The 13,182-nt window shown below is 42.4% G+C and overlaps 1 protein-coding gene and 1 long non-coding RNA gene across 5 annotated transcripts in view; both read right to left on the bottom strand.

Moving 5' to 3' along the window:
- Positions 1–13,182, bottom strand: part of LOC310764837 — a 392,409-nt gene that overhangs the window by 350,553 nt on the left and 28,674 nt on the right. The window lies entirely within an intron of this gene.
- Positions 489–12,924, bottom strand: AURKA (aurora kinase A). 4 transcript variants are annotated; one of them, XM_083618939.1, is made up of 9 exons: positions 12,830–12,924; positions 11,017–11,076; positions 10,270–10,534; positions 8,061–8,139; positions 4,930–5,121; positions 3,887–4,025; positions 2,386–2,534; positions 1,678–1,852; positions 489–1,114 (listed from the first exon to the last, which is right to left on the bottom strand). In XM_083618939.1, the coding sequence occupies exons 2-9, from the start codon at positions 11,068–11,070 to the stop codon at positions 923–925; spliced, it is 1,245 nt and encodes a 414-aa protein (XP_083475065.1). In that variant the 5' UTR covers positions 11,071–11,076; positions 12,830–12,924; the 3' UTR covers positions 489–922. The 4 variants fall into 4 exon arrangements, with proteins under 4 accessions (XP_083475065.1, XP_083475064.1, XP_083475063.1 ...); XM_083618938.1 differs by having other exon boundaries at positions 12,757–12,910; XM_083618937.1 differs by having other exon boundaries at positions 12,711–12,886.

Here is a 13,182-nt window from a genome sequence, read left to right on the forward strand (position 1 = left end):
TAAGCAGTACATTCTTCAAGTTACTGTTAAGTCAGGAATGGGGAAAATCTACCTTGCATGCCCAACACTATTCCCAATTTGACATGAGGCCAGTTTCCCCAAATGCCCACCTGCCCCACACCTCATGTGATGTCAGATGTGGGATACGTAGAGATACAACTGGGTTGACTTACAAGCAAGTTCCTAGTGGAGAATGCCAGGTGATTGACAGGTGGATCAGCCCATGGGGCTGGGAACCAATAAGGATTTGGCCTGTTAGGCCAGAAAGGTTCCCTGCCCTGGCATAGGCAGATGTAAAAAATCCAGAACAGATTTAAGTATCAAAGGCAACTTCACATAAGGTATGCAGAATCAGTGTCAGATTGCATTTTGTAATGGATCTTTGCTAGCCAGTAAGCATAGTTGTATTATTGGCAGATACACCAATCAGAATGTGTGGGTGCTTAGAATGACCACTAAACCGACCATTTTGGTAGCATAAAGAAGTAGTCTTGTTATAAAAATCTTTATTTAAAACTTAAAGGAAAAAGAACAACTAAACAATACAGTTACACTCAAAGGTGGATTCCATTCATTGCACATGTGTTTTGAATGTTATCTTGTGAGGACATGCTGCTTCATAAACTGCTTCATATTGCACAAGAATCCATGGCTCAGTTTCATGATGCTATCAAAAAGGGGCCAAAAGGGAAATGCCAGCCATGAACGTGAGACGATCCTCAACCAGCTATGCCTCAGAGTGGCATGTGCAAAGAGGACTTCAAGTAAGTTAGATATTGACAAACTGCTTTATGACCTGATTTGTAAGGTTCATGATCAGAGCTTACAATGTGATAAGCTCTGCCTTTTGAGTCCAACCAGCCTATATTGGCTGGATTACCACAGATCTCATCGGAACTACTTTGTTCCTGGGGACTACATGCTATGACTGGATATTCTTAGCAGTGGTAGTTTCAGCAACTTTATACTTGGGAGTTTTTGTAGAGCTTGCAATAATCCATGGATGTTTGAGCACCTCCTCCAGTGGCAGCCTGTGGAATGGATTATGCTTCAGCAGCTTTGAAATCAGATTCTGAGCACCCTCTGTTACAAATGGAGGAAATTTGTACTCTACCTTTAAACCAAAGAAATAGTCATCATTAGACATGTTTCTATGAAAGCATGCATTCAAGGTGCATGAACTATTAAGTATAACCGTTAGACTCCCCCCCCCCTTCACTATACATTAGTAATCATGGTTTTTCTCTTGCCTTTTTGCTTAGCAGTCCCTTTCTGTGTCACTGTGGGTTCTATTTAACTAGTGTTATCTCATACTTCTATTTTTGAACTAGCTCAGAGAAATTGTTCAAGCCTGTCTGTCCTAGGCTGCTTTTCCACAGTGGACTGCAAATGGGAAACACAAATTGAGCAGGTAAGTGTGCCAGAGGATTGCACCTCAAATCTTGCAACTGAACCTGTTGGGGAGAACCTGGATTTACCGGAATACAAAAAGATACTAAGACAACACATTTAAAAATCAGAAATTCTAGTTCTTTAATTGAAAACTCCTGAACTAAAGTCAATGATATTAGGCCCCAAACCTGGAAAGTACATGTTCCATAACAGCTAGTTGAGAGTTAATTCCTATACCATGAAATGCTCAGATTCTAAATCAAGCAGCATTATAATTCAACTTACCTTTGAAATGGCTCTGTATGTTTCCTGGTATGTGTCTGCCTCAAAAGGAGGCTTTCCTACTAGGAATTCATAACACAAGACACCAAGACTCCATAGATCAACTTTTTCATCATGTGTTCTCCCTTCAATCATTTCAGGTGGTAAGTAGTCAAGGGTACCACACAGAGTCGACCTCCTAGAAAATAAAAATGATGCACAGACTAACAACTGAAGGTTGCCACACAACTATTAAGATATTTCCCCATGCACTCATCTAGATCTTCATTCATGATTTAACACTTTCTAAAGCACTTTGTCCATGAATAGTAGTATATAGTATACTGGAGGAAGGCATGGCTGATGGCCAACCTAAAGAAGAGCATCCCTTCTAGGGATGCTTGATACCCTTGTAATCTAAGTAACATTCTCAACTAACAGTAGTTTCTCTAAACTCAATTCTTATAATCAGAGACTAATGCTAAGTTATTTTCACAAAGCTTACTGCCTACAGAAACAAAACAATTTCCTCATAGCCAAGTTCTGATTCTGTTGTCTGTCTCCATAGTACCAAGCTTCTTCAGTTGTCAGAAACACAGGTCAGTAAAGCATGAGACTCAGATTAATCTCAGGATTGTGGATTTGAGCCCCACATTGGGTGAAAGATTCCTGCATTGTAGTGGGTAGGTCTAGATTATCCTCTGGTCCCTTCCAACTCTATGATTCCCTTACCTAGAGGATGGAGCATGCACAGACCATCCAAAGTCAGCAATCTTTAGCTCTCCATTTGATCCCAGCAGCAGGTTTTCAGGCTTTATGTCTCTATGAATTACTCTTTTCGAGTGGCAATACGATAACGCATCTGCCAGTTCAGTGATATACTGTAGAACAAATGAAGATTACAGATATAAGGAGTTCAATCTAAGCATTGTTCAAGCTAAGCAAATGCCTAAAATGCATGGGTAAAATGGCAGAAAATGTTTCTCAGTGTATCAATAATATGCTGCATCACTGATGCAAACAAGTCCTTAATATAGGACAAAAACCTTTAGACACACCTAATTCAAGACTCACTCTTTCCCACAGCCAAGTACGAAGAACTCAAAACATTAGATGCCAAGCTGGATTAGTATAGCCCTCAACATAGCTTCTTCCTCATCAGAAGCTACTTTGAATACCGTATTGGCCCAAATATAAGCTGCACCCAAATATAAACCGCACCTTTAAAATTAGAGGGGGGGGGAGAGGAGAAAAAAAATACCCTAATATAAGCCGCTCTATTCCTCACTGCTCCTGGCTGCATACTGGGGGGGGGGGGGCTGCATTGCAGACGGCCTTTCCCCTTCCTTGCTCTCTCCTTCACCAGCCTTGGGGGAGAGGATGGGGGGCTACGCACAGGGCAGGTGACACTTTGCCGCACTCCTGGTGCTTTTTGCCCTACACTCCTGGCTGCATAGTGTAAGGTTGTGAATATAAGCCACACTAACTATTCACAGTTGGAATTTGGGGGGGGGGGGTGACGCTTATATTCAGGCCAATACAATAACAGACACTCCTGCCCCACCCAATCTTCCTCCAACAACTCCATAGGCTTCATGCTGCATGCACGTCAAGCACTGTCCTGTATCATGCAACTTGCCATGTAGCCTTGCCAAAGACTGACACATATAAATGTCCTATTTATTCCAGTGAAATTCCTCCCGTCCTATTTTGGGATATTCTTTACTGGAAAAGCCAACCTAGCAGTTCGAAAGCACGCCCAAAAGTGCAAGTAGATAAATAGGTACCGCTCCGGCGGGAAGGTAAATGGTGTTCCGTTGCACCAGAAGCGGCTTAGTCATGCTGGCCACATGACCCAGAAAAACTGTCTGCAGACAAACGCCAGCTCCCTCGGCCTGTAAAGCGAATGAGCGCCGCAACCCCAGAGTCGTCTGCGACTGGACTTTACTGTCAGGGGTCCTTTACCTTTTTTTACTGGAAAAGCTACGAACTTCTCAACTCCACAAAACTGAGGAAACATACCTTACTCTACCATTTATACTGATATTGTTTCCCACTTTTGGACCAGCAAAACATAGCTGTTTAGTATAACCCTGGCTCAGGTCAGTGAAAGAAGAATCTACTCTTTCATGCCCTTCTCTAAGGAAGAGTTTGGTCCTAAAAGTGCAGTTTTAGCTTCATATGTGGTCACATACAGAGTTCTGAAAAAAATATCCTCACAAGGTCAACATACATTAGCAGTCCGTTCCTCATCAAATTTAGTAAGCCTTTGGAGTTCTTTGTACACTTCTCCACGTGGTGCATGTTCCAGGATTAGGTAGACTCTTGTTGCATCATGGAAGTAGCCATAAAGTCGGAGAATATTTGGATGCCTACAAGTAAGTATATGCATCTTTAATAATGATGGCTTCATTTGTAAATGATGTGCACATAATTCTCCATGCCTCCCTCAATCTGCCTACAATTTGCTAAATAAATAAAAGTATCATTTGAGAAATTCTGTAACCACCACCAAGTTAGTTAGAGCAGCTGTGGCTAGGAGTGTGCTTTACCAGCTTTGTCTGGTTTGCCAGCTATGGCCATTCTTGGATGAGGATAGTCTGACCAGTGTCACCCAAGTGTTATTAACTTTGATGCTGGATTACTACAGTGTACTCTATGTGGGCCTGCACACAGAGTGTGGCAGCCAGATTGCTAATGGGGACACGCTGCAAATAAAATGTGACACCATTTTATAAAACATCTACACTGGGTGCTTATCTGCTGAACCATGCTCAATGTCCTTTTATTTACACAAACCTGAAGAACTTATATTCAGGATACCTTAGGGGCTGCCTAAATCAGAGTTTGATCACTGGGAGCAACGACAGGAGTGTCATTGATCATTCCCTGAGTAGGATAAAGTTCATTTGACATCAGCATGAAATAGACCCTTTAGTGTCATCAGCCTAGTCCTATGGAAAATTCTGCCAATAGAGATTCAGCAGGCACCTGTTTCAACCTTTTAACACGTGCTTAAAACTTTTCTGTGCTGCCAGGCATATGCATGCAATTAAGAAAACATCTTTCTGTAAGTTGATTGCCTCTAAATTTCTACTTGCTTTTATTATATATTCTTGTAAGCTGGATTGATTTTTATGATACAGCATTGTGTGTGTATATATATGTGTGTATACACAGACAAACACAAATGTGGAATGCTTCTAAAAATAAAAATCTGCTTAAGATAGCAAAGCTAGAAACCCATTCAAAACAGCCATTTAAAATCAATCTTACCGAAGATGAGACTGTATTTCTACTTCTCGCCGCAGTTGATGTTCAACACCTGCTTTTTCCAGCTGTGTTTTAAATAAGACCTTCAGCGCCAAGATGAATTTGCTCTCCTTTTCACGAGCCAGATATACATTTCCAAATTTTCCTTTTCCCAGAGGACGACCAATTTCAAAGTCATCAAGAGACCACTGTTTTCTACAAAACAAAGCTATTATTTAGGTTGCTGCAAGGTAATACAGCTGCCTCTCTGAAGTGAGAAGTTATTTTCATGCATATGGTCCTGTCCCAAAATATTAAACTTGCTGGCAATTACAAGGCATTCAGTAACATAACATGCAAAAGTTTGTTTTGTTTCCAGTATTTTTGCTTACCTCTGTATTGTGTAAACAGCTTGGTGCTGTCAAAACCTATTTAGGTGTCAGTGTTGAGCGTGCACAGGATGGAAGCTTCTTGTTTTTGCTGGTGGGGGAACTTCTCCCAGCATTGTGCAAGCACTTTGTTTGAGGAAGTATATTGACAAAGCCCACCTTCCTCATATTAAGATTATACCACAATCTAAGAGCTTTACTAAATCAGACCAAGGGCTTATCTAAGTCCAACATTCCTTTCCAACACAGGTTGATTAGATTTTATTTACTTGAGTATTTCTAAACTACCAATTCTGGAAATGAATTCCATAAGTAACTCCATACAGTGTACTTCACACAATACACTATTGAAGACAACTCAGAAACAGTCAGATGACTGGTTGCAGTTCCATTTGCCTCTTATAACCCATGTTTTAAAACAACAGAATTCATTTTGCCTGTTGGTTCCAGGCTCAATTCAGGGTATTTACAATAGTACTTAAAACTCTAAACAAGTTAGGACCAAATATCTGAAAGACCACTTCTCTCCTTACAGATTCTCCCAGGTCTTAAGAGTGGCAGAAAGAGCCTTCTTGGTAGCTCCATCATCCTCAAAAGTACCTGGGAAAAGGCATTCTGTCACAGCCCTTAAGCTGTGGAACTCCCTCCCCACAGAGGTGCATCTGGCAGCTTTCTTATGCAGCTCTTGTTGGATGCCAACAACACACCTCTTTACCCCAGCCTTTGCGATCTAAGATACAGTGGTACCTCTGGTTACAAACGCTTTGGGTTACAAACTCCGCTAACCCGAAGTAGTTACTCCAGGTTGCAAACCTTGCCCCAGGATGATAATGGAAATCGTGCGCCGGTGGCGCAGCAGCAGCAGGCCCATTTAGCGAAAGTGCGCCTCAGGTTAAGAACGATTTCAGGTTAAGAATGGACCTGCAGAAGGAATTAAGTTTGCAACCCGAGGTACCACTGTAAATATTTTTTTGGACCCACCCCATTCTTCTAATTTATTTTAAACTGATTTTAATATTGTATTTTTAAATTGTTATAACCTGCCCTAAGTACTGGACAGGTAAGAAATCATATAAATTATGAATTAGGTATTACTACTATGAATTACACTTAAAGCCCCATCCTAGCTCTAGTGTTTATCTACCTGCTTTTTACAGCATTCAAAGTTGTATGAGTCTTTGTCCATGTATCCCCAACTCAAGTCACTTTTTTTTTTGAAAACCAACAACTTCATTCACATCAGTATGGCTTTATCTGTGCCACTATACCCAGCTGACATTTTCATCATGCTAGGGTCCATGATCAAGTTCCTCAAATCATACCAGGTTCTGAGTGTGGTGCTGACAACGTCAAGATTTCAAGTTAGATACCCATATGGGACAGCTGCAATTTCTGCATTGCATGGGATTAGATTAGATGCTCCTCAGGATCTCTTCCAACCCCACAATTCTATGATTATTCAGTGTAGGTAGGTTTATTTTCTGTCCTTCAGGGCATAAGGTGAAATACTTAATGCTTCCTTATTATATGTAATTTAGCCATTTTACTGTACATTTCTCCAGTGCAGTAAACAAAATGGGACAAGAGCATCTAAGACATTATTGTGCCAAACACCATTTCAAACACTCAGTTCCAAGATTTAAAATATGCAATATAAATCACCCTTGCATCTGCCTGTGCATGAAAGACAAAACTGCAATTTAAGTGCACTGGTTAAGATTTAAAGCCAAATGGTGGTAATGCAATTCACAAATCACATTTCCGTCTTCCTGCAGTTTTCATCTTTGACATCTTACAGTTGAGGCTGTAATCACCATCTGTTTTGCAAGAATGCAGGGTTAGTCAGCATTTCCCCTTCTTTACTCAGTCTGGAATTACTGCTAGTTCAAATTAGCATATTGGTTGATGTTGTTTCAGAATTCCAAGGTTTCTGAGACAGGACTTTTCTCAACAACTGAAGTGTGGATTAATCACGCCTCCGTCTTCGATGATTTATCTGCACTCTGCCTATACTTTCTTACCAGTTTAACAAACAGAGGTTAGTCTAATAGGCCTATAAATCCCTGTATTCCTACATTCAACTCCACAGAGCTGTATCCAAAGCCATAGAAAAGATGCTTGCACAAGGGAAATATTCTGCACCCTGAAAGGAATATGGGGATTACGGGATCCTCAAGAAAGTCCTGGGGTGTCAGATAGGGCAGCTTGTGTGTGAAGCTCCTCCCATGCCCAATTCCTCACTCCTCAAGTTCCTGATCTTTCACAAGCATCCCCCCCCCACCCCCAGAAGAGGCTTTAGGGCAGGAGGAAAGAAGGCCACAGCAGAGAGGAGGGATTCTACTTGCCAATGAAATCTTGTGCTCATGCTGGCACTGGATGCAATCCAGACTTGAGTACAACTGTGCATTTCAGAATGCACTTCAAACACAACATAAACTTTGATGAAGACCAATAAGCTGAAGCGATTAGAGGTTATAAGAAAATATATCCAGCTTTTAATTCTTCTTTAAGGATATTTTACTAAAATGTTGTACATTTGCTCAAAGCATCCCATTTTAATTATCTGAGAGACCATCAGTAAGACTGGGAAAAGGAAGCAAGCTTAGAAACCAATTTAGAGTAATATTTTTTAATCTTTTACTACGTGATTATAAGAGATTTTCCAAAAGCTGCAAAAAGAAGTAATCATGAACAACACCACCACATTTGTATTTCATCTTCCTACAAAAAAATAACACATGGAAGTAAATGAAGTATCCAACTTACTTTTTGGTCTCACTGTTTGGATTTGACACCCCTTTTGCCTCTTTCTTCTGATTGGATACACCTGGTTCAGCTTTTTTTCCTGCATGTAGAGAAGTTCAATACTCTTAATAAGCTCAGACTTTATGAAGCGACACTGCTCTCTAGCAATTTGTTTTAAAACGTCCCTCTCAGGTGAACTTCGTGCTTTATATCCAGCACACAAAATAAAAAACTTTATCTTCACCTGAAAACCATGCAGACCAATCAATATTCTGAATATAAGCAGCTTGGGTAGCAATCATCCACTTACTTGCCACATATGCACCCCGCCCCGAAGCTGGTGAAGCTCACACAAAATATCCTAGCTCAAGACCAGTTAAGTGGCCTTTGGCAAGCTCACAATCTGTTTCCAAGTCCTCCCACCTGCAACACAAATGACTGCAGATGCTTTCTGTAGACTGTATCTAGGTCATTTACACCATTGACTAAGTAACACTCCATGCCACCATCTCAATGAATTGGAGCCTAAGCTTCTACTGGGAAGTACCCCAAGGCAGGGCTGTCTTTACCTAGGGGTTTAAGGAGTGCTGCTATGCGGCAGCAAAGTCAGTGGCACCTTTGACACGACTGATCTTGCGCCAGCGGCAGGCAGGCGGCATGAGCTTAGTCGTGTCAAAGGTGCCGCTGACCACGAGGAATCACAACTCAAGCCATCCAAGTTTGCTCTGCTTAAAAGCTTCCAAGGGAAGGAGTCAAGAGTGCCCACCACCTCCCGTTTCCTGCGGGGAAACTCTGCTCACTTGATCTGCGTCTCCCTCCCAAGCCATGATCAGCCTGGACAAGGAAGAACCCAAGTTCAAGTTTAACCAGAGCGATGAGGGTGCCAGCAGCAAAGGTGGGTGGCGAAGCAACGCCGTCCGCCCTCCCGGGATTTAAGGTGGGGGGTGTGTGGGAGAGAGCACATTTGCAGCACATTAAATATAGTGGTTCTTCTGGGACGGAGGAAGAAGGCATAGCCGAGGCATGGAATGAAGGAGCCATCTGGAGGCGCCTCCTGTGGCTGTGATGCAAACATCTCTCTCCCTTCTTTCCCCTAAGGGGTGGGTCAGTTTGGGGGCTAAACTAAATTTGGGGGCACTGGGCAGATCTTTGCACCCTGGCGGCACATATGCTAAAGACAGCCCTGCCCCAAGAGAAGGTTCCTATTCGTATTACACTCCAGCTATTGAACACAAGGAGACATTCAACAATTTCTTGCTTCTCTCTGGAGCCATTTGGGCATTCTAGGAACTGAGAACTGGCCTTCCCTGGATCAATTATACAAGTGAAAGGGTTGTTTTGTTTGAGACATCCACATATTAGCTGCCAGCTGGGCATTCTAGGAACTGAGAATAAGGCCCCAGTGCAAAATGTAGTACAGGCAACCCTCGTTTTGGACAGTGGTTATGTTCCGGGTCATAGTGCATGTCGGCAGAGGGCACATAAGCCTACTTCACCCCCTCTTCTAGATTTGAAAACGGCCTGCATGTACACAAAACAGGAGTTGCCTGTATATATTACAATTGAATTCTTGTTTCCTATCAAAGAGACCTACTTTTCTGGGCCTAATTCAAGGTACTTGCCTTGATATTAATGCTTTACATGATTTGGGTCCCAAATACTTTCAAGAGCATCTATGTGCCAATTAGGACATGACAATTTGCAAAAGCAGCTCATCTTATATGGTGCCACTGCCTTTGGAAATGCAGGGAGCTGATGGTCTCTAGGGGTGCATCAGGCAGTATCTCTTTACAGCTTTAAGTGCACACTGAAGGCATACCCCCTTTTGACCTTTGACAGTTGAAGTACCATCTGGTTTGTTATGTATATATGGCATATCATTTTGGGGTGTGACTGTTTTATTGCATTATATTATCTTTAAATGTAACCCACCTTGGGACCTTAGGGTGAAAGGCAGGTAACAAATATTAATCAGCATCTCAGTGTCATCCATGAACAGAAGGCACCCTTCTGTTCAGATACCTTGTTAGCATCCAAGCCCAAGTTGCTACTCAGGTCATTATGCAAAGTTTTTTTTTCTTGCAGTAATTTGGTTTCTCTTATGAATTTCTAAGGCCCTAAGCCACCAAGCAACTTCTTGACTTTATAACCATTTTAGTATGAACTTTATACAGAATAGCAACCAACACATTTGTTACAGAGGTGGACACATTTGAACAGCACTATTTACCAGAAACAGAGGGCTGCCGAGACGTTTCAGTGGCTTTACTTGGACCTAGACTCCTAGATGTTGGTTGAACAAGAAGTGTGGGTTGATGCTGAGTTAACTGTTTGGGACGTTTTGCACTGGCAACAGTAGGTTTCTGTGCCTGAGGCTGAATAGGCACCCGCTGAGCAACATTTAAAGGAGTCAGAACACGCTGCTGTTGGACTTCAATTCCAGGTGTCGGGTTCTGGGTCACAGGAACCCGTCTTGCACCATCCACAATAGCTGCCTGATTTTTAAAAAACAACAACAGTAAATTACACGCATAGCAAGCTAAGAGATCTCACATCCTAGTTTGTCTGAACTGACCAATGAGAAAAAACCATAGCTTCCCAAGGTGGAATCTAAACACATAAAAACACTGTGAAAATGTTTAAAAAAAGTTTTGAAAAATACATTGAATTTGGCATAGCTCACTCTCGCCATCTAGTGTCACATTTGTATACTGCACTTTACCACACATTTAAAACATTTCATTTGCAGCTATATAGCCGAGTCCCAAGTTTGGACATAACAGAAAACTGCATTTATGCAAGAATTCATCTAGACTTGGCCTTAAATAGATGGGGAACATTACTCCACATGTTAATTATTCACTCCAGCACTATCAAATATCAGTTTTGGTCACATACAGAAATAATCCAGTAAGAACTGTAGCTCTGATTAACAAAGCCGAGATTTACAATGCTCAGTATCTGAAGATCACTTTACCTTGCCATTATGAGCTGAATTAGCATTCAGATTCTCTTTACAAGCTTTGTCCATTATTGCCTGGAGAAAATGAAATTCAGTTATGCAACTTGTGTAAAACATGAAATCCAAGTTATTTAAAGATCTCACTTCTATAATCTAGGCGCCAATGATTCTAAAACCAGTGAGCTTGACATATTTGATAAATATCAAATATGCCTGTCTATGCCTGTCAAAGCAGTGAGGCCCCTAAAACATTAATCCCACTAATCCCACTTCTTGATAATATTCCCATTAATCCCACTTCTTGATAATATTCCCATTAATCCCACTTCTTTATAATATTTAGGCAGCTTAATAGAAGCAAATAAGGACACACTAGAATTCCCTGGTGCAACTCATACTACCCAATATTTGGAAATGCCTGAAGATTTTATCACTGCCCAGAAGGCTTTTCTGTTTTAAGATCTGAAGGAGCAAACAAGCTATGGTATATTGATAAACTTGATTTGGAAGAAATTCTTAATGCTTTCCACAGAGGTGGATTCCACAGAGGTGGATTATTGGCTATTACCCAGAGGGTGAAGCCCAAGTAGGTAAATGAGTCAAAGTGTAGCTGGTTTGTTTCTGCTTATCCAGCAGAAATGATGGGGTTGTGTTTTATGGATGTGAGAAAGGGAAAAAAATAACTTTTTTATTGAAATACAGTGGTACCTCTGGTTGCGAACGGAATCCGTTCCGGAGGCCCATTCGCAACATGAAAAGAACGCAACCCGCCATGGCGTATCTGCGCATGCGCGGGTTGTGATTCGCCGCTTCTGCGCATGTCATTTTGCGTGTCTGCGCATGCGGCGAAACCTGGAAGTAACCCTTTCTGGTACTTCCAGGTCGCTGCGGGACACAACCTGAAGAAATGTAACATGAAGCAAATGTAACATGAGGTATGACTGTAATGCAAACACTAATAAACTATAAATAGTAAATAAAACTGGGTTATCCCCACAATTGGAAGGATCTCTGCCTACTAGGACTATATATGCATGTATCTTGAGAGTGAAGTGCAGCTTTGTTTTTTCCTAGGAGTAGGGCAAGTTGAAAAATGTGCTCAAACATTTGGAAAACCTTCAGTGTCATGGCAGTCCTTGGGCCTCTTTACATAGTGTTATCCCCATACATTTTATAAACCCCTTTAGTCTTTAACTCTTCAAAACTGCCTCACAACCCATGCCACACAACCTTGTTTCTTTGTTCTGATGAAACTCAACCTTGTAATGTGTAACAAATAAAAATTGAAGATAACAGTTGATCCTTGGGGTACCTTCCAAACCAGTGCTTTTTTAAGGGGGACTCATGGATATGCAGTACCGGCACCTCTTTCTAGGGAAAAAAGGCCTGCTTCAAACTACAGTTTTTAAGTACGTTGCACCCCACCCCCCAAAAAACCTGGGAGCTGCAGTTTACATCTCCCAGAGCTACAATTCCCAGCACCCTTAACAAACCAGTTCCCAGGAATCTTGGGGAAGGGAAAAAGACGTGCTTTCAGTGTACAGTATACGGTGCATGCAAGCAAGCACAGAGGACTTGGGGTCTGACAGCCTAACCACTATGCGACACTCCCTCTCATTCTACGCAGAGAAAACGGGGCTTTCTAGAATTTTCCTTCATGCTGGGCACCTATCCCACCCCAGAGCCATTTATGAGCTCACAATTTTTACCAGAAGCGCTACGGCTCCCTGGGATGCGCCTTCCGCCTTTACTCACGACTGCCACAGCCCAAGGTCGTAACCACTTTCCTTAACGACACCCCGAAACCAGACGCAGGCAGGCCGAATACCTCACGATTCCTGCGCACTCCAGAGGCCTCGGCCGCCTACCCTCCGCGTTCCTCCAACAGCCTCCGAAGCTATTTGAATTCAAACCTTCGCCCGCCCACTCTGCAACGCTCTTTAAACCGCCGCCGCGCTCCTATTGGCGGAGCTCACCCTGTTGTCGACGAGGCTACCGCTCGCTGATTCGCTGGTCTCCGCAACCACCGCTCCACCCATTCGCGGGCTTCTAACTGTCGCCTTTGAGGGAAAGCCGCTGTCCTCGCGGCTTGCGATCATTTGCCCATGTGCAGAGGAAGGGGCACTGAGCGGGGCGGGGTTTCGCAAGGCTGCTGTTCTCCTGCTGGTGTCTGTTGTTGTG

This window comes from Podarcis filfolensis (assembly GCF_964270895.1).
Source record: "Podarcis filfolensis genome assembly, chromosome: 6".
In the NCBI taxonomy this organism is placed as follows: domain Eukaryota; kingdom Metazoa; phylum Chordata; class Lepidosauria; order Squamata; family Lacertidae; genus Podarcis; species Podarcis filfolensis.